We start from the raw sequence: 22364 nt of genomic DNA on the forward strand, positions 1-22364 counted from the left end.
ATATGCATTTGACTTCTGCAGGCTGTATCTTACCCTCCTCCCTCCGCCCCCTTGCAGGTCATACATATTCTTGGCTCCTAATATTCCCCTTTGTACGGCGAAGGTGATGCCTTTTAACATTTATATTAAACTCTGTGGTGGGACAAAAGTTCTCCACTAAGCTGTAGTAGGGTGCCACTACGAATAACAGATATCACCTCACTCACTTTGTCTGACTAACGATAAAAGCAACTGAGCTTTGAATTAAACAACTTGAGAGACTATTTTAAACAGTGAAGGAGCATTGTAGACAAATGGTTGACGAAATATGGGACACATAGCAATATCAAGCCCAAAGCAAGAAATACTGGTTTTTGCTTTGCGAAATGACCATTTCACTGCTGTTTCAATTGTATTTAAGTGCACAGTTTCTAATACTTACAGCCATAATCTTTGCTCTGATTGCAGCAAAAATAAATTGGGCAGGCAGGAGGAAGGTGAAACAGTGAAGAGGGGAGTGGGACTAGAGTAGGGTCAGCAGTTTTCAGCTACCCTTTTCTTTTTTTTAAGCTCAACTAGGGTGACCAGATAGCAACTGTGGAAAAAACAGGACAGGGGGTGGAGGGTTATAGGCACCTATATAAGAAAGTCCCAAAAACTAGGACTGTCCCTATAAAAACAGGATATCTGGTCAACCTAAGCCCAACAAGCTAGTGCTAAGGTTCAGTGTGTACAGAAACCTCCCCATCCCACCAGCAATAGTAACAATCAAATTTTTAAAAAAATGATGGAATTCACAACTAATATCCCTACTAAGTGATAACATCACAAAAGATTATGAAGTCCATTATTAAATAAACTTACATGCAAGACCCCACCATCAGGACAGCCATTGTGGGAATAAAAGCTTTTATTAGATTTTTACAAAATAAATTGTAAAAGAAAATTCACCCCCAATGTCAGGGGTGTATGTGTGTATTATGTACACTTGCACATTCCAAATGCATGGTTTGGCCCCATGTTTTCTAGTGAAAACAGCATTCTGTATTTCTACACCAAAACCTAGACCTGGGCTCACAAACTGATTATTATAACTTATTTCCCTGCTCAGTCCTGCATTGGCAGGTGTAACAATAGCAATCCCACTCAGGACTTGCTTCCCCACTTAGAAACTAAGCACTCTGATTAAATGGCTTCCCCTTAAAGCCAGTGCTATTCTATGGACCTGATGATGATATAGATCAGAGACCGTGGAAAACCTTAGAATCTGAGTCTGTTCCTATTATACTGTTATCCAAATCACTTGTCTAACCATACCTTCTATTGTACAATGTAATGCCCAGCATTTTTTTTTAACCTAAAAGGAGCAATTATAGGCATAAGGCAGCCAGGTCATTCTGATAAGATTTAGATTTCACCTGCCAATATGCAATCACATGTACCTTTGTAAACAATACTGTATCTTTAAACAGTTGTTTAGGGGATAAGTACTGTAAAATATATACACATGAGATTTCAGGCAAGAGTCCTTTTCCAAGTGCTGAAGTACTTCATATATGAACTTCAGCATGGACTGCTATCAAGTGTAGATGGGACTTTTCAGAATATTTTGTACCTGGCAATAACTGCCTTAACAGTAGTTACTTCACCCATTAACGATTAATAAAATTTTGAAAAATCAGGAGGGTATAAGCAAGGTTTTATATACACAAAGGCACAACAATTCTGTTGAAGTTAGCTATGTTACAGTACAATACAGTTTATTCAGTGCCTTTCATGCAAAATATTCACTAAAAATATTTAGTTCAAGCCTCTTCCACTGAAGTCAGTAAGAGCTGGATTGCACCCATACCCTTCAGTAAGTAGTAAAATTGTCTCAGAATGAATCAACTCAAATTTACTGAAGACACCGGAAAAACAAAGCTATAATGGCCTACACTTACTAGTGTCAAGGTTCTCTCTCACCAAAAGAAAAAGGTTATCCCTTTTCAAATTGAAAGTGTAAAGACAAGATCATAAAATATTCTAAGAACTTTCCATGTGTAGTGATTTTATAAACACTCCAAATATTATCCAGAGAAATGCTGTCAACAATCATAGGATGACAATTTCAAAAAAGCTAAACAGATGAAGATCTTATATTATAATTGTTATTTTTCCAACTCTGCTTGCCAGCCAACATTTTGTAAATTAAAAAAAAAGCCAGTGCTGCTCAAGCAACTAAATTGTGGGGATAAATCTTGAATGCAACACAACCCGAATTCAGACCTAGTGTAAAATGGATGTACTCGTATATCCTAGATCTCAGTCTGGTGTTCAAAAGACTCCCACATGCAAGTTATCTATTCATGTCATCTGATAAAGCAGTTTTTCAAAAACAATTTCAGGAATTCAGTGCTACTGATAATGGTTCTCTGGCAAGAAATAAGCTTTTTTTTGCCATGAATCAGCTTATTTCTGAAGCCTTCTGTTCTCCTTTTAAAGGAAAGTACATTAGTTGTATTGAAAATGTGTACATTTTACATCTGTCTGTAGTTGAATAATTGTTAGAAGACAGACTGTATATTGTCATCAGGCTAATCTACTCCCAAAGCTTTGAGCTGCCGTTCAATCTCTTCATCTGAAATGGTGGTAGTTTTTGATGCTGATGCAGATGGTAAGCCTCTGGCAGCAGATGGTGCTTTGGCCATCTATTAAAGAAACACACAAGTTTCATTTAGTAAAAACAATATGCACTGTGACCATTTGACTTCTAGCACAGAACTACAAAATGAAAGCTGTTAGGATGACATTTAAAAAAATAAAAATAAAAGGAAGGTGTTTGACCCTGCCCTAAAGAACATTTCTCCATACCTTTCCTGAGATTTCAATTCCAATTTCATCAAGCACTTGGTTCACAATATCCTGGCTTTCTTCTTCTTCATCAGAGCCCTCAAAGATATCATCCAAGGTATCATTAACTAGGAAGGAAAATAAAAGCCAGAGCTGCATTAGTACAGAAACATTAGTGTTCACAGAATAAGTGGGAGAATAACTAAAACCCACTGTTCTTCTACAGTCCTACCATGCAACAGTAGTATCACTAAGTGAGACGGCAAGAGAAAGGAACATACACTGTGTGCATTTGCCGAACAGCACTGCATCATCTAGCACCACATGCTGGCAAACTACGAGTGCTCTGCCTACCTCTGCACTTTAAATCTTGCCCCTGAAGTAGTGCTAACAATTGCACTAGGCATTAATGTGCCAGCACTTTACACAGAGGTTTGATTTCACCATTTTTCAGAAAGGATTTAGTTTCAGAATTCTGTTAGATTTAAAAAGCAGACCAATTTAAAAAACCCTCCACATCCCCCTGAAATACCTTGTTTCTCACCCCGCTCCCCCAAATTGCAGAAATCTGACTAAGGGGTTGGTGCATCGATGCCTACCACCATAGTATAAATTTTAAAATACTGCCCATTTCCCCCAGCAGAGGCAAAGCAGTGGCAGATTTTACAATGAGAAGAATACTGTGTTAACAAGAGCCAGTAGCAAGACTAGTGTGGCATCACTGACACTTACAACTACTAATAAGTTAATAAGCCATTGTGGTAATACAGAGAAAAGGCTGGCTCCTCATATCCAGTGTAAGTGAGCGGATAGGGTTCTGGGCTGTGTTTGACTGCTTTGTACCACTATTTTGTCCATTATTGTTTTATATGTAGAAGTCAGTTGCTGGAAGGATAGTTCTAAGGACTCCTGCCCTTCTACCCAAAACACTTTACAAGTTCTACATAACCCTGATTGCTACAAGTGAGAGGCCTTCAACTATTCTCATTTACAGATCAGTGTACACACCAACATCTACAGGCAAACCCCAAACTTTAAATTTAATCCTAAAGCTCAGTCATAACTCCAGACTAGATGGCAGAGTTGCTTAGCTGTACACCAACACTGAAGTCTTCATTTCCAGAATTCCCATAGCCAGTACATATTCTTCTTTGTAAACAAGAGCAAATATATTTGTTAACTACATATTACTATTGCATTCTAGTCTTTTGTCCCTTCTCAAAAAGCAGAAGAGCTTGTGCTATTGCTTCTCTCTCCTTGCACAAGAGCAGCAACTCCCCATGGCACTTGCTGACATGAAGTTTCTACTATCTGTGAAAAACAGTATCCCATCTCTGTTATTCCCCAGGGTCTGAATTTCTAATTGTTAGGTTAAAAGGATATTCCCTCGGTTTAGCTGATTCAAGTAGTAGTACTAGGTATTACACCTCTTCTACAGCTCTCTCACTCAGGGTACGTCTTCACTACCCGCTATATCGGCGGGTAGCAATCGATTGCTCAAGGATCGATATATCACGTCTCATCTAGACGCGATATATCGATCCCCGAACGCGCTTATATCGATTCCGTAACTCCACCAACCCGAACGGAGTTGCGGAATCGACAGAGGGAGCCGCGGACATCGATCCCGCGCCGTGAGGACGGTGAGTAATTCGATCTTAGATACTTCGACTTCAGCTACGTTATTCACGTAGCTGAAGTTGCGTATCTAAGATTGATTTTTCCCCCGTAGTGTAGACCAGCCTTCAGTGCCTCTTTCAATTTTTCTGTTCTCATTTTTACAGGTCTTTCATACAACTATACACACAGTACTGTCAAATACCCAGAGTAACCATGCAGAAAGTGAAACATTTTTCCCTTTAACCATCGCTTATTGATAGTAATCTCATGTGTTGTTAGTAATACTCAGAAGTGGCATTAAGGTGCGCCTACCCGGTTTAGTTGTCTGATAGTGTCAATGCTTGCTGAAATTATTTATTAGAACGCATAACTTACTCATTTCCTCAGTCATTTCCATCTTCATGTTTTCCTTCTGGAAATTCTGCATAGTTTGTAATGTCTTTTGAGGGTCCATCTTCTTGTTAACAGATTGCATTGTCTAATATTAGAGAATATTAATCATAAAATTGCACAAATTTGTGCAGTACATGGAATATGCAAAGTTAAGTGATTTCTAGTCTAACAAACCTGGGGCCAGCTTCTGCATGCTTTGCACATCTAGATTCCCACTTTAGTGGGAGCTTTGGGTGTATATGGAATCCTCAATTGGGCCCTTGTCTAGTAATTAATAAAATCTACTACTGTGACTAGTGCAGTATAAACAACAAGCTAGACTTTTTTCTTAATTTAAGGTCACTTTTCTGGCTTGCAGGATGAGAATAGGGGAGGAGGAGAAAAGTTCCATAATTAGGCAACTAATTGTTATCAGACAGATGGAAATGGCAGTAATGTTTAAAGCAAGTTAAGAACACTTTCATCAATCACCACTTGGAAGAAGGCATGAAGTCATTATGATGTTTCTCCATCTAGGATAATGCAGTAGCAAGTATGAAGTTTCTCCTAATAGCAAATGCCAGGGTGTTCAAAAGTTAATAGTACAGGTTGAACACTCGGTATCACTTAGGAAAACCTCCGCTACACACTACTAAACCTTACACAACATAATATTTTACCAAACTCCATGGCACTGATTACCACAGGTGTGTAAAAACCACATTCATCCAATACTACTTCCTTTTTGATTCATTAATATAAAGCTATGGTATTGTGTCACCACAAAGCAGCTTCCATGTCAAACACTAAATTGCGATACCCTGTATGTGCAAAAAATAAAGGAAGCAGCCTCTTTGTAGAAAGTGCTATATACACTTTAGGAACAGATGGACATCTAGTTTAAAAGGATACATTAATAATTGATATATTAGAAACTTAAAACTGAAGTCTTTAAGGAAAACGTGTCTGCCTTCATTTCTAATTTTGTTTAACTTGGGAAAACATAGCTTTTTGTTTTTCTTTTCCAATTCAAGGGTTGTCAGTGGATATAATACATTTTTTCGGGGGAGGGTGGAGGAATATTCTCCAATTAGAGAAGTGTGTCCTTTAGTTTTATAGACAGTAAAATTCAGTGTTCTATTTACAGATACATTTATAGACAAGATATTGGAAATTGCTTACTCATGTTATTTGTTGAGGCAGCTAGACAGTGAGCTGCATCTGATTTTAGTGGAATGTTGTATGCCTGTAGATCTTGGTATGGGTCAGAGAACACTATGGCTCCAAAATTAAGTCAATGTGTTTAGTTCTGTATTTTTTACTGCATTAACTGAAAAAGTTAACCATTAGGTGGCCAAAATAACTTAATTCTCCTTCAGTCTCCATAATGTTGCATAGCCCACTGATGAACCTGCTTCATTGTTTTTTCAAATCTGTTAAGATCTGTATTTATTGACATTTCTACTGATTTTGTTCCACCACTGTGATTATACCACTATGTTTGCTTTAAGAAGTTTAATCTAAAACATTCCAAGGATAAAGAGTCCAGAGAGAAGAATGCTCAGCTAGAGAGAAACGGGATAGTTCTAAAAAGCAAGATTAACTTCCTCACATATGTGAAGCTGTTTTCTGAATGATGGGCAAGGAGGTCACAGGAGAGAAAGAAGGTGCATGTTAGCATAAACTGTCTTGTTTAACTTGATCAAGGAGTCAGCTGTACCGTCTCTTGGAGGAAAAAAGGCCTACTGCACAGCCACAGCTTTAGATGGTTGAACTGGTTTTTTTTTTAAACTTTATTTTTTGTAAAAACACCTTGTTCATAGTGGCCCTTTAAGAGCAAAGTCTTCCTAGCAGCTACTTCCTGCATCAAATCAAATTACAGTGCATTAGTTTTATGAGACAAGCAGCAAAACAATTTAAGACAATTTCCTTGGTGTGCAGAGGGTGAAGATGAAAGAGAATTCTAGATCACTGAGCCATTTAGTGTCAGCCAGAAAGTAATGCCTCATTTTCACACAAGTCATAAAGCTGGGTGACATACTGCCTTGATTTCTAGAATCAGTGTACCCTACTTTGGCTTTATCCACTAGAAGCAGTTACATGACAGACAAAATTTAAAGGCAAGACACTGCATAATGAAAAGCTATTTGTTTGTTAGTCTACTTAATTACCCTCTGTATCAAGACTTACAGGATCCATTTTAATCATTACCCAAACACTAACACTGAACAGCTTTCTGGGCTATGACAAAGATTTTATAAGTCAACTGTGTGAGAGTCTGCTAGTTTAAATAGCAGATATTGACCAGCAAGCTATGAATGGCTAATTTAGTGTTTTTCAAAACAAGAATTAATATTTGCCCTGTAAACATCTCACTGCTAAATGTAGCATTACACAATACATTTACCTCCAGCTAATTTTTCCAGGTAACATTGAACTTGTAAAGACTTTTGCAAGCTACCTATTGTATTTGAGTTTCAGTATGAAAGTGTCCATAAACATGAATTACATTTAGACATTTATATTGATTTAACTGCTCACTTTTGCTGTGGTTGACATAGCTCCTGCCATCTTCATCTGGGAATTCATCACTTTTGTTTGAGTTGACATGGAGGTGACTTTTGAACTAACAGCATAGGTTCGAGTTTTCTGTTTTCGCAGTTGCACCAGCTGTTTTGCTAGAACCTTGCAGGCTTCTTTGTTACCAGTCTTTGCCATTTTCTTTATTTCCAGTTCCTATTTTTAGAAAGGAAAGTAGTTTTTAGATTCACATTAAGTGAACAAGAATTCTGTAAAGTTATACAACTAGACCCTTTTTAATAAATACTAGATTGGATAAATTAACCACACATTCACAAACCTCTTCTTTGAGAATGAAGGAACTGATAAATGATGCAAGAATATTTCCCTTTCTAGCAGAAGTCTATAGTAAGAAAAAAAACTTAATAGATGACAATACTCTATCACTAACAGAATGACTTGTGTTATACTGTGGGAATGTGCACTTCTCTGACATACCATTTTTTACATAGAGGTAGATATTACTTGTGCATTCTGACATGGCATCATATACAGAGAGTTAAAGTGTACTTTAAAGAGATCCTTTAGTTTACAGGCTGATAAATATACATGTTAAGAACTAACGGTGACCAGCGCCACTGCCAATTCATCTCCTCCTTGGTCTTTTAGCGTATATCTACACAGCAAAGAGGAATCCATGGCTGGCCCATGAAGCCAACTTGGGCTCGCAGAGCTCAGGCTGTGGAGCTGTTTCATTGTTGTGTAGAACTGCAGGCTTGGGCTGGAGCCTGGGCTCTGGGATACCAGGGGTGGGAGAGTCTAAAAGGTATGCCTCCACTGCATCTAAAGGTAAGCCTCTACTGCATCTAGACGCATGAGGCTGGCCCATGTTAGCTGACTTGGACTATGGAGCTGTTTAATAGCATTGTACAGTAACTCCTCACTTAACGTCCTCTCACTTAACATTGTTTCGATCTTGCATCCCTGCTCAATTACAGAACATGCTCCATTTAAAGTTGTGCAATACTTCGCTATAACGTCGCTTGGCTGCCTGCTTTGTCCACAGCTGGCAGGGCTCCCCCCGCCCTCCCATCAGCTCCCCTACGCCTCCCTCCTGCTGGCAGACCCCACAGATCAGCACCTTCCCCCTCCTGCCGCCCCCCACCTCCTGCCCACAGCAATCAGCTGGCTTGCAGTGTTCGGGGGGTGGGGGGGGAAGAAGGAGCAAGGACACAGCATGCAGGCTTCTCGTCCATAGGCACCAACTTCCTTCAGCACCAGTGGATGCTCACACCCCCCGCCCCTTCCCTGCCCCCACCCGCATCCCAAGTTCCCCACCCCTTTCCTGCCCCCATTGGATCCCTTCCCCAAATCTCCGCCCCTTCTCCCAGCGCACCACATTCCCCCTCCTCCCTCCCTGCCCCACGAATCAGCTGTTTTGCAGCGCAAGCGCTGGGAAGGAGAGGGTAGAAGCAGGACGCAGCAGCGCGCTTGTGGAGGAGGTAAGTTGGAGCGGCGGGGGCTGGAGAGCTGCCAGCACCCACTGATTTTTTCTATGGGTGCTCCAGCCCCGGAGCCATCACCTATGTTCCCCTCCCTCCCCAACACTGCAAGCCAGCTGATTGCCCTGGCAGGAGGAGGGGGAGGGTGAGTCTGCGCACCATGTCCTCGCTCCTCCCCCATCTTTCCTGCACGCTGCAAGCCAGCTGATTGCTAAGGGCAGAAGGCAGGGGAGGGAGGTGGGAGGAGCAAGGATGTGGAGTAAAGGGGGAGGAGGGGAAGAGAAGAGGCAGGTTAAGGGTGGAGCCTTGGGGGAAGGGGTGGTGTGGGCAGGCCGAGGGTTGAGCCCCGCACCCCCGGTGCTTGCAGAGTAGCAGAAGCTGTAGCTGCTGCTGCGCAACATGATTCTCCTAGCCTACAGCACCTTCAGCCTCCCTGCCTGCCTCATTGTCTGCAGTGCCAGTGGGTTGTGCCTGTGTGGGGTAAGGTGGGGGCACCTCCCAACTATAGTACTGTAGTGTATTGCAAAAAAATCATATATATATCCTGGAACCTAATCCCCCATTTACATTTATTCTTATGGGGAAATTGGATTCGCTTAACATTGTTTCACTTAAAGTCACATTTTTCAGGAACAGAACTACAACGTTCAGTGAGGAGTTACTGTAGATTTTCAGGCTGGAGCCAGAGCTCTGGGACCCTGCAAGGGGAGAGGATCCCAGACCCCAGACTCCAGCCTGAGCCCCAACATCTACACAGCAATCAAAACAGACCTGTATTCTGAGCCTGAGCCAGCTGACACAGGTCAGCTGCAAGTGTTTAATTTCAGTGTAGACATACCCTTAGACCCTCCTCTTGCATTCGCCTGCTGCAACCTAGTGGCCACATAAGCAACAGAGCATACTTGAACAGGTTGTAGGTTCCAGAAAAACTTTACCCTTTAGCTCATCTCCTTAAAGATTATGGAGTTTTATTTTCTTGGAAGGCAGGCTGCATGAAGTAACCCGTGAAACAGCTGAAGTCCAAACTTTCCCCTGCCCCTCAGGATTTAACTCAATCATTTTAGCACATAATAAATGCACTGTGCCTTGTCTACACTGCCACAAGCTAACATCACACCCTAAATCCTAGTCTAGGCAAAGCCTATGCCCAGATAATTCTATAACCAATACAGGGAGGAGATACAAGACTAATTAATCTAATGGAGGCAAGGAAAGTTTTGCACCCCTGTTTTAAGAGTTCTTCACAGAACATGGTGATCAATTTGATCACTATATAAAATCCTCATACCAAGCATTTTATTGAAGAGGAAAAAAAATAGGGCTCATCTCTAATTTGCCATAATGTTACTGACTGAACATATACAATTAATGTGTCACAATTGTGACAACTTTTTCTCAGGGAATAAGCAATAAGTAAAACTACGTGTAATAACAGCATCACAGCTGTTGGTGGGAAAGCACCTGCCCGAAAGAGAGAGGTGCTTTACCCTCCCCTGAATGCAACAGATGTCTAAGAGGCTGCTATGAAGCATAGCCAGTTGCTCTGTGATAGTAAATAGTGGCCACCAGACTACAGCATATAGACACTGAAGAACCAACAGCAAGAGAGATACAAAGCTGCCGGAGACGCTTCAAAACAAATGTTAATTGCTTTGGTTTTACCACTATACCAGAGACAACATCCTGCGACCATAAGAGATACCTCATGTGTAAGAAATAACTATAAATACGGAAGTATTATAGGAAAATAATATTTTGAAACTGGTACACTAGCTTGGCAGAAATGGCTTCATACAACACCTCCCCCCCCCGTTTTTGACAAAACTAAATTTCATGAGATATTTGCAATTTTACCAAAGAAAATACAAGTGTACAAGTGAAGCACATGAGATCAATAGAAAAGTACTGTGGGCATGAAATGGAATGGGAATCCTGTTTTTGTAGCCTACATATAAGAGATGAGTAACTTTACAGGGTGCTAAAAATGTCACTGAAACTATCATGCTTTTTAAATACAACTCCAATATTATGTGTTTAAGATAAGAGTGACATGGGAATGCATATTTTGGACACAGATTTCCAAGTGTTATAATAGCAAATGTTAGGAAGCACTAGTTTTCCCAGTTAAATGCATCTGATGAAGTGGGTATTCACCCATGAAAGCTCATTTCCCAGTTAAATACATCAGTTCTTGTAGCCCACATCTCATTATGGTATGAAAAGCACACTTTCAAGATGAAACATCATATACTGTAAATGCCAAGTATTACTAAACTGTTAATTACAAACTGAATCTGTGCCAGGGAATCAAGTTGCTATATAGCTGATGTATTCATAACTAACACTAATTCTGAAAGTAAAAGACGAGATTAATCCACAGTTCTTGTATTTATGAAGAAATTTTAAGCCAGTTGATACAGCCAGTCACATGTTACTACTTCTCAAAATTCAGCAAGTCAACAGTATAGTAAGCAGGATACAATACTGATCAGACATCAAAACTGTCCACACTATCCAAGTAAAGACATAAATATAAAAATAGTAAATAATTGTAACAATGCTATCACAGAGCAACATCTACTTTAAAAAATATTTGCTTTGCCTCTCTATTTAAGTAGCAGCAAAAGACCATTGTTACAGGACAATGTTCTCATTCATTGAGAATTTCCTGCTCTTTTCAAATGACAAGCGTACCAGGCTTTGAAAATTCAGATTCCTTAGAGTCTGTGTAGCAAGGATAACAATAGAAGATTGCGTCTTTCAAAGACTTGTTCTCTTCACCTCTTCCTTCACAAGAGAAAAAAAATGCACAAATATATTTCTGGAGCAAGTTACTGACATGAGTGCATTCAAAGCTTCAAGGTGAATTTCTTTACGGAAATCAAGGCATTAAAAGAAATAATGGTAGCTTAACCACCTACATAACCTATCAGACATATCTTAAATCCCTAGAAAAGGATAAAATTTCCAAGAATAGTCATCTTTGAGGCTCTCCAATTTTTCTCATGCCAAAACTGATATAAACAAGATCTGTCACCATACAAGGCAATGTCTTATTAACTATTAAACCAGGGAATGGACTGTCACTTAGTTTTTCCACACAGTTTTTGTGTCATCTATCAAGGCATGTAATTTGATGTATATCTCCACCAATAGAGGTATGAGGTGACATAAAACTAAAGGACATGTTCCAACAATCAAGCGTTCAATGAGTGAGTTATGCCAGTTATGTTTAATAAAGTCAGCTGATTGTAGGGAAATTCTACAAAGACCATAGGAATAACTACATCCAGGTAACAATGTTAGACTTTGTCTACAGTTGCTGTGAAGTTATGTTGTGTTTGGAGATGATGAAATGTCCTACTGAAGATAAGCCCTAATATTCTCTCTGAAACCCTCACCACTGATGTTCATTTAAATGAGCTTCAATGACTCAGTCATGCTTCTGACTGCTTTCTAACCTAAGAACTGAGAGCACTGCTTCCAAAGCTTGTGGCCCTTGCTATCTATAATGGAAGGGTCATGTCTGGGATAGAATTCCCAACAACTCACATTGGAATGCAAAGCACTAATGTTGGGCTACTGAGTCAACAGTATATTCACTTGCTGCCAAAGAACTCTGCAAGACAAATTCATCCATAGGGCAATTGATGTTTTAATATTTTAGAACAGGTTATGAAACATTGGCCCAAATTTACCAATGCTATTGGACAAAAAAGAATCAGGTTATATCATGAAAAACAGCACAGCTTCTGACTCTGCACTTATTAGAGAGTCAGGAAGACTAAGGGTATGTCTTCACTAGCAACGTTAAAGCACTGCTTTAAAAAAGACCCACTCCTATGAAGGGAGCAGCTACCAGGGCTGGGAGCGCGGCTCCCAGTGCTGGTGCATTGTATATACTGCCACTTTGACAGTGCTGAAACTTGCAGAGCTCAGGGTTTTTTCAACCCTTGAGCGAGAAAGTTGCAGCGCTGTAAAGTGGTAGTGTAGACAAGGCCTTAGACTTAAGACTTTAAGGTCAGAAGGGGCCATTATGAGCATTTAGTCTGACCTCCTGCACAACGCGGGCCACAGAATCTCACCAACCCACTCCTGTATCAAACCCCTAACCTATGTTTAAGCTACTGAAGTCCTCAAATCATGGCTTAAAGACTTCAAGGTGCAGAGAATCCTCCAGCAAGTGACCTGTACCCCACACTGCAGAGGAAGGCGAAACCCCTCCCAGGGCCTCTGCCAATCTGCTCTGGAGGAAAATTTCTTTCCACCCCCAAATATGGTAATCAGCTAAACCCTGAGCATATGGGCAAGACTCACCAACCAGACATCCAGAAAAGAATTCTCTATAGTAACTCAGATCCCACCCCATCTAATATCCCATCACAGGCCATTGGGCATATTTACCACTAATAACCAAAGATTAATTAATTGCCAAAATTAGGCTCTCTCATTATACCATCCCCTCCATAAACTTATCAAGCTTAGTCTTGAAGCCAGATATGTCTTTTCCCCACACTGCTCCCCTTGGAAGGCTGTTCCAGAACTTTAGAAACCTTCATCTAATTTCAAGTCTAAACTTCTTGATGGCCAGCCAGTTTATATCAATTTGTTCTTGTGTCCACATTGGTACTGAGCTTAAATAATTCCTCCCTCTCTCTGGTATTTATCCCTCTGATATATTTATAGAGAGCAATCATATCTCTCCTCAGCCTTCTTTTGGCTAAGCTAAACAAGCCAAGCTCTTTCAGCCTCCTTTCATAAGGCAGGTTTTCCATTCCTTGGTGTAGTGGGGCAGCTGCCCCACTCCTGGAGAACAGGGGTTAAAAGCAGGCAAGCTAGACTGAATGAGAAAGCAACCACAGTTGTGGCCAGCTCATTCAGGGCCCAGCTGGCCCTGACAAGAGGGCTGAGGGCCAGGAGCTGGAGGAATAGGGCAAAGGAGCTGGGGGAACTCCAGCCTGGCAACTCTCCAGGCTGCAGGCCTTGTGCAAGGCCTAAGGCAGGTACTGGGGCTACAGAGGTGCAGCATGGCAATAGACAGCAGCAGCTGGTCCTAACCCCCTTGCCAATGATGAGTGGCCATTACAAACTGCTGTCTGCCCCAGTGAGTGAGGGGCTAGATGATGACTGGCAGTAGCAGTGGGTTTAGAGGATTAGGGGTTCCCCTGGAAGGAGAGACCCAGAATGTGGGGGTAGAACCCTGAGGAAAGGGACACAGGGCCTGAGACAGGCGGGACACCTGCTGGTACAGGGGGCTCCGAAGGCTGGAAAGAGCTAATTCCCAAGATGACTAGCAGGGGGTGCCACGCCCATGAGTCTTCACTTCGCTACACTTGGATCATCCTACTAACCCTTCTCTGCACCTCTTACAGTTTGAATTCATGCATCTTAAACATGGGAGACCAGAACTGCACACAGTATTCTAGATGAGGTCTCACCAGTGACATGTATAATAGTACTAACACCTCATTATCTCTACTGGAAATACCTCACCTGATGCATCTCAAGACAGCATTAGCTTTTTTCACGGCCATATCACATTGGCAGCTCATTGTCATCCTGTGATTAACCAATACTCTGAAGTCCTTCTCCTCCTCTGTTACTTCCAACTGATAAATCCCCAGTTTATAACAAAAATTCTTACTAATCCCTAAATGCATGACCTTGCACTTTTCACTATTAAATTTCATCCTGTTACTATTACTCCAGTTAACAAGGTCATCCAGATCTTCCTGTATGATATCCCGGCCCTTCTCTGTATTGGCAACACCTCCAAGCTTTGTGTCATCTGCAAACTTTATTGTCACACTCCCACTTTTTGTGGGAATGTCTGTAATAAAAAGATTCAATAAGACTGGTCCCAAAACCGATCCCTGAGGAACTCCACTAATAACCTCCCTCCAGCCTGACAGTTCACCTTTCAGTATGACCCGTTGTAGTCTACCTTTTAACCAGTTCCTTATCTACCTTTCAATTTTCATATTTATCCTCATCTTTTCCAATTTAACTAATAATTCCCCATGTGGAAACGTATCAAATGCCTTACTGAAATCGAGGTAAATTAGATCTACTGCATTTCCTTTGTCTAAAAAAATCTGTTAACTTCTCAAAGATCATGTTGCTTTGGCATAATCCACCTTTTGTAAAACCATGTTGTATTTTGTCCCAATTACCATTGACCTCTGTCCTTAAATACTTTCTATTTCAAATTTTTTCCCCAAGAACTTGCATACTACAGATGTCAAACTAACAGGCCTGTAGTTACCTGGATCACTTTTTCCTTTCTTAAAAATAGGAACTATGGTAGCAATTCTCCAGTCGTACGGTACAACCCTTGTTACTGATTCATTAAAAATGCTTACTAATGGGCTTGCAATTTCATGTGCCAGTTCCTTTAATATTCTTGGATGAAGATTATCTGGGGCCCCTGATTTAGTCCCATTAAGCTGTCCAAGCTTGGCTTCTACCTCGGATGTGGTAATATCTACCTCCATATCCTCATTCCCATTTGTCATCCTGCCATTAGCCCTATGCGCCTCACTAAAGACTGAGGCAAAGTATTTGTTTAGATAGGGCCATGCCTAGATTATCCTTAACCTCCATTCCATCCTCAATGTTTAGTGGTCCCACTTTGTCTTTCTTTGTTTTCTTATTTATATGGCTATAGTACCTTTTACTACATGGCTATAGAACCTTTTAATTCCCTTTGCAAGGTCCAACTCTACATGGCTTTTGGCCTCTCTGCCTCTCTCATTTTATCCCTACATGTTCTGATCTCAATAAGATAGCTTTCCTTGCTGATCCCTCCCATCTTTCACTCCTTGTAGGCTTTCTGCTTTTTCTTAATCACCTCTCTGAGATGCCTACTCATCCAGCTTGGTCTACAACTCCTGCCTATGAATTTTTTCCCCTTTCTTGGGATACAGGCTTCTGATAGTTTCTGCAACTTTGACTTGAAGTAATTCCAGGACTCCTCCACTTTTAGATCCACAAGATCTTCAGTCCAATCCACTTCCCGAACTAATTTCCTTAATTTTTTTAAGTTAGCCCCTATGAGATCAAAAACTATTGTATAGTAAAGTATAATGGTGAAACACTATAAGCTAACTAATGTAGATAGTGGGGAAAGTCAGAAAGACTTTGACGACTGTCATTTAGGTGTGAGAGAGAAAGAGTGCTGTAGCACCTTACAGACTAACAGAAGTATTGGCGCATAAGCTTTCATGGGTAAACTACCTGGCTCTGACAAAGTGGGTATTTACTCTCGAAAGCTTATGCGCCAAAACTTCTGATAGTCTACAAGGTGCCACAGGACTATCGCTTTTTACAGATCCAGACTAAAATGGCTACCCCTTTGATATTGAGGTATGAGTCCCACATTCTCTTGCCATTTATTTAAATTTCAAACAAACACTTGTTTGAAAAAGGTAAACTAAAATTCTTTGTTCTACTTACCAGCTGTTTTTCCTGTTTCTCCAAGGCTGCTCGATCTCTGGTTATAGTCCTCTGTGTACCTCTTAACTCTCGATTCTGTTCCTTTATTACATCTGGAAAGGAAATATTTATAGTTAGTAAAATAATTCTTCAGACCCAGTGCTTAACAATATTGAAACATATGATAAAAATCAAATTTTTATTACAAAAGTAAAGCATGCATCTCCTACTGGGACTATAAATATCAAATATATGCAATGATGTTGGAATATAAATTTACATGTCTGAAATACTATCTTAAATTTCAACACTAGAGGCCAAGTTCTCCTTTTATACCAGTGAAACCTAAGTGGCTTCAATGGAGTTTGTACCAGTGTAACTGAGAGAAGCATTTGGCACAATAGACTTCTATATTCCATAAACATGTCTCTTTTAATCATGCAGGAAGTGTCAAGAACAACTTCCCCATGCAGAAAACCATATCTCTGTAACTCCTATTTCACAGCAATGTGAGCCAAGTACTCCTTATCTCAGCCACTGTAGCCAAACTATTCAGTGGAGAGGTCCATGAGGTTTGAGATGATAGGGTTGGGGGAAGGAATCCTCCCTCCCCACAAATAACTGTTCCAGAGCTGCTTTAACAGAGCAATAGTATTGATTCCAGTTGAACCTTCTCTATAGAGCAGGGAAAATGTGATGGATGTGAATCCCCAGGCCATGCTTCCTTCCTTACTCACTGAGGTGCATAGAGACCTGCCCTCCCCATATGCAACAAAGCTGCACTTATTCAACTAAAAGTCAAGCCACAAGCGATGTGACAAAGAATTGGGTGAAAACTGGTCAAGTCTTTTATCCATTTCTGACACCCTCTTTGAGAGGAGCAATTCTATAAGGTAGTAATCCAATCTAAACAAATATATAGCAGTACTTAAAGGATGTGTCTACCACTTCACCAAAAGTTAACAAAATTTAGCTAAAATTTTCTGGCTGTCCTAACGGTTGCGGAAAAGGGACAATGTTTAAGAGCAAGCCCAAAAATACAGCTTTGCTCCCAGCTGTTCAGTGATCCATTATGGGAAAAGTTAGTGGTCCTGCAATCCAGAACCTAGTTTTGGACATGTCTATCCACACCTTTGTTAAGCAGCCTTAGAGAAGCCGGGGATGGACTGGGAATGGTTGGTCACTGAATTACCTCTTACTAGTTTCACTCCTTAGGAAGGGATCTGGGCATAGGAAGATTGATATACAGTGGTGGAGAGCAGCAGCTTGGACTGCTGCTGCACATTCTGTATCTTTTGAGGAGAAAGTTCTGGAAATTGAATTCCTGCAAAGGCAGTCGCTTTAATGCTAAATTTTCGTTTAAAGGAATTTAACTAGTGAGTGTGTCTGCAACTTTGGCACCCATGGGGGTTGAGGTTTGAGAAAGCCCACTAAGCACCTCTTAGGATTTCTCTGACTACCATGACACTTACACTTGGCAGACACTCAGTTCTTCTAGGACCTGGACAACTGACTCAACAGGCACTCAGCATTAGGGCTTCCCCTAAGATCCCCTTTTGCATATCTAAATGGAACACAAAGGGAAAATGGAAAAGTGTTCCTTTCCCTTGCCTTGCCAGGATTTTTTTTCTTAATGTATTTAAACTAGGCTACCTTTAAATTGAAGTTGATTTTGAGTACTATCAGTAATTTAAGAATCTTTACAAGCATATAGTTATTTTTAACAAACAAAAACAAGGAAATTTGGAATAAAAGGTTAGATTTAGTAAACACTCCTCATAGCTGCAAGAATAGAAATTTAGCACTGAACTACACAAACTACTTTTCCAATACTCTGTCAACATTGTCCTTAGAATATCAGAAACTAACATCCATCCACAAAAGCCCCTTTTGTCACATCAACTACCACAAAAACTAGAATGTTTTATCCCGAATCAACAATAGGGGTGTCCATGTAGTATTGAATATCTAGATAAATTTTTATACCATCCTCTCACCATAGTACCTGAGCACCTTCCAGAAGGATGGGCACTTTCAGTAGTGAAGTGTCATACACAACAAAATAAAAGCCTATTTTTACACATTCAAAATTTGACTTAAATGTGCTATTTGTCTATCTTCCCCACTCATCATTAAAAGCCCAATCCTGTAAGGTGTTGCAGGCACTCCACAATGAGTGTCTCACTAGATTGGGTCCTATGATTCCATTTGCCAACAGATTATCAATATGTGATGTCATAGAAATACTTTATCATATACAAGCTCCCTAAGCCCAGATCATGAAATTTTAGCAGCTGCATACAGAAATTGAAGGCTAGCATTATAACAAAACATCACACTTAATATAAGACCTTTATGAAACAAATATGAACAATGCTCTGTTGATGACCTTTGTATACTGCCCCTGCAAACAACAGAAAATGACATCTGAGGGCAGAAACAGTTCCTTAACTATCTTCCTTACAGGACAGTACAAATTGCTTTCAGTGAGTGCAAGAAAATACTTTCTTCATACTATTGTTTACATAGAAGCTTTATGGAATTTACTTGATAAAGTGTATATATTAAAAGCAAATTTCAATTTTGATATAGAACCAGTCATTTCAGCTTCCATTAAAGATTTGTCTTCATTTGTTAGGCTGCGTAGGTCTTACAGTGAACATTAAAATGTACAGAGGGATTTATTCCTAAAGCAGAACTCCCTTTCCGCTGTTGGAAGGACAAATAGCTCTCCTGAGTACAGGCTGCATACTCAAAGCAGCCTCCTATATTGCTCTAATTTTGCTGAATTCTAAAGAGTAAAAAAGTCAGCAAGTACTGGAGTTTAATGCTATTGGGTTTCCTAACAGAGGAAAAAAAAAAAAGTGCTTGAGTATGAACCAAGATTCAGAAGAGTTGAATTTGCATACCTAACATACTATAGTGTATTATTACCATGATGTAATTACCAATAGCAGTTGATTTTTGGTATGGTTAGAAGGCTTCTTCTAGTCTATTTTATAAGAATTACATTTATATGCTTATCTGATTTTCGCACTGTAAGACATGCAAACAAGTTTGGATTTGAAAACATATTCAGAAATGATGCCCCTTTACATGACTTTTCATCTGATTTAACTGCATAATAAATAAACACAGAATTTGTTGTTTCATACTCAAACATTTAAATGTAACAAAAAGAAAGATGAATAAGTTACTGAAAGCTGTGCTGTGATGAGAAATCAGGAACCCTTTTCAGGTTTATATTGTAAAGACAGAGCAACCTCCATCTATTAAAAAAGTATGTTTAAAACAGTCTGAAAAGGAAATAATGTTCCTATAATTAAGTCTACATCATGGTTTTGTATTCCACAAAAGCAAACACACACTTGTCTCAGTATGCTGCTATTTTCCTCATTTAATTGGGTAACAAGTGAAATGCAATCTAGACAGGCTCAATTACTGTCAGATGACTAAAGCATGAACAATAAGCAGAAACTGGAGCCACAATCTTCATTTTAAAGCATACATCAATCTTTCTGGAAAAAAGAGTAGCGATTCAGATTCTTCCTTCCCAGATGTGCAAAGACACTGCAACCCATCTAAGTCTGAAATTATTTCAGCAGTAATAAGCTCCAACAAAATATTTTAATGGAATCTTAAGAGGAACACACACTGCACAAAAAACTCCTGCTCAATAATTGTTTTAAGTCTAAGAAGAAATTATCTGAAAAGAAAAATGATATTGAAAGGGGCCATTTTAGTCATGTTACTGCTCCCAAGACCCCACAAGTAACATTTTCAAGAAACACTTTTCAATGGACATTGAGTAGACAGCCAATATATGAAAAATAAAAACTGAAAATAAAAGCAATATATTTTGGCCCAGCAGAGAAACGAGGGAAGCAATTCAACAGATAAGCATCAAGCATGAGCTCTGTCAAAAATACTTTTAAAAGAGGACTTTACCGGCGGGAGAGGGAGAAAGGTGAAATTTTACTATGCTATATATAGTTTAAGAACACTGAGAAGAAATAGTGATGGAAATATATTTATATATAAGACTAGCATGGATAGTTTTACTCTACAGGAAATATTCCTTTTTGTTAGAAAACTTGCAGAGTAGAAACTGAACCCATTAAAGGCACTAGCATTTTAAACAAGTTAAAAGCCAGGGAAAAAGTCAGATTCATTTTCTTTATATTTCTGCCACCACAGGAGATTCTCAGCTACTTTAAAAGAACTACAGCAATAGACAACCGATAGTAACTAGCATTCACAGTAACTAGAGGCACATCCATTAGTTTCTGCAAATGAAGAATCCAATAGAAAATGAGAGCTTGTAATAGCAAACTGTCACAGAGGAATAAAACAAAGGGTGAGATCCTTAGCCCTGTTCCAGAAGCACAAAAGGGATGAAAAGGTTTTAAATAGCAGAAACGTCCCTCTCCCTGCATATGGAGATCACCGGATAGCACAAAGGGACAACTCCATACCACCTACTCATATCACCTTCATGCCCAATGTATGGTGCATTCCATAGACATGTTTGAGGCATTTTCCATTCCTGAAACCCTAGGCTGACAACTGTCCCAAAGGGACTGAACTGGCCCTCATGATCAAAGCAAACAAAAAGGTGGCAAAAAATTCACTTCTGAACTCCTCCCTGGTGTGCGCTCAAAATCTCTTCCAGACAAGAAATGGAAAATACTAATCTTTGCTTGATGAAATACAACTGGCTGATACACAAAGCATCACTTTTTGTGACCTGTTTTAGAGTGAGACTGCACATGGTTTGCTAGGTGAACGTATTGCATAATCAGTTTCAAAACTCTTGCTGATAACAGACAAGCAACTCTCCTTCAATTAAGCCCACCTGCCTACTGGAGAATATAGGATGATGCAAGAAATGTTCTTATGAGGGAAATTAAGCTGCCCTTTTTTAAAGTATTTAAAAGGACGTTCTTATTTCTGCATTGGATTTAATACTTCGTAGGTAAAACTTATCCCCCAAAATAGCAAGATTAACACTTTAAATCTATATATACAAACAGCAGACAGTACACCATGATTTGATAGCTACAGAACACCAAGAGCTCACAGTTAGACACCAGTCTCTTTGAACCTGTAGCAATGTTTAGCTGCTCTTCTCTTCACCAAACAAACAGAAAAGTGTTCTCAGAGAACAGAGCAACTTGTTTCCATGGCTCCGCTGATTCTTTAAGTTAGAGGTATTTTTGTATCACTTCGAACAGCTAAAAATATATTTGGTCCAAAAAAACAAAGACAACAAACAAACCACTTCCCCCACCCCCAGTTCTCTTTAGGTTCGACCCAACTTTATTATCTCGAGGCACCGCCCTTTAAGGGTCACCCCCTGTTCTTAGAGACGGTGCAAACATATTCCCAAAACTGTACTGAGCAAAAAAGTTCCACTTATTGCAGACTTCCTGCCTCGTGTAACCGACTTATCAGCTGTCCCTGACGCTTTCAATACGTGGGGCGGGTGTGTGTGTCCCCCTCACACACACACTCACCCGGTTAGAGCTGAGTCACTCCAGCTGCACCTCCCTCTCCCTTGTTTTCCGACCAGCCCCGATCAACACACACCCGGGCCCGAGTCCGTGTGAGCCCGGCCGGGGTGGGGGGATCGCGCTCAGGAGGGGCCCGCGGGAGGCTCCGCTGGAAGCAGCCCCCGTGGCGGGCTTGGGCCCGCGGGAACAAGGCCCTTCCTGACCGGGAGGGAGGAGGGCGAGGGGCGGACGGACAGACAGACACTGACACCCCCGCCCCGCTCACCATCCACCGTCTTCTTCTTGAAGAGCGAGGCCATGGCGGCGGCCGCGGGCAGCGAGAGCCGGACTCGGAGCCCCCCGCCGCACCAGGCTCCGCGGGCTCTTCCTGCTTCTCCGGTGAGCGCCGGGAGGCGGGCGCGGCCCCGACGCAGAGACCCGCCCCGCCGCGCCCGGCTCCGCCTCCAGGCCGGGAGGGGGGAGCGGCCCCCGCAGTACCCGCTGGTCCGTCTGCGCGCGCGGCGGTCTCCTCCCGCTGCTGGTCTCGATTCCCTCCCTGGGCTCCCTCGTCCTCATTGCCCCCCGGCCCCCTTCCCGCATCTCCGTCCTAACT

At 40.9% G+C, this 22364-nt stretch overlaps 1 protein-coding gene across 1 annotated transcript; it reads right to left on the minus strand.

Moving 5' to 3' along the window:
• Positions 1-871: 871 nt before the first annotated feature.
• On the minus strand, positions 872-22156 carry CHMP2B (charged multivesicular body protein 2B). The gene is made up of 6 exons (XM_050961962.1): positions 22038-22156; positions 16281-16372; positions 7345-7539; positions 4807-4909; positions 2833-2939; positions 872-2669 (listed from the first exon to the last, which is right to left on the minus strand). The coding sequence occupies exons 1-6, from the start codon at positions 22069-22071 to the stop codon at positions 2556-2558; spliced, it is 645 nt and encodes a 214-aa protein (XP_050817919.1). The 5' UTR covers positions 22072-22156; the 3' UTR covers positions 872-2555.
• Positions 22157-22364: the final 208 nt, after the last annotated feature.

The sequence above is a fragment of the Gopherus flavomarginatus genome, chromosome 1, assembly GCF_025201925.1.
Source record: "Gopherus flavomarginatus isolate rGopFla2 chromosome 1, rGopFla2.mat.asm, whole genome shotgun sequence".
In the NCBI taxonomy this organism is placed as follows: Eukaryota; Metazoa; Chordata; order Testudines; family Testudinidae; genus Gopherus; species Gopherus flavomarginatus.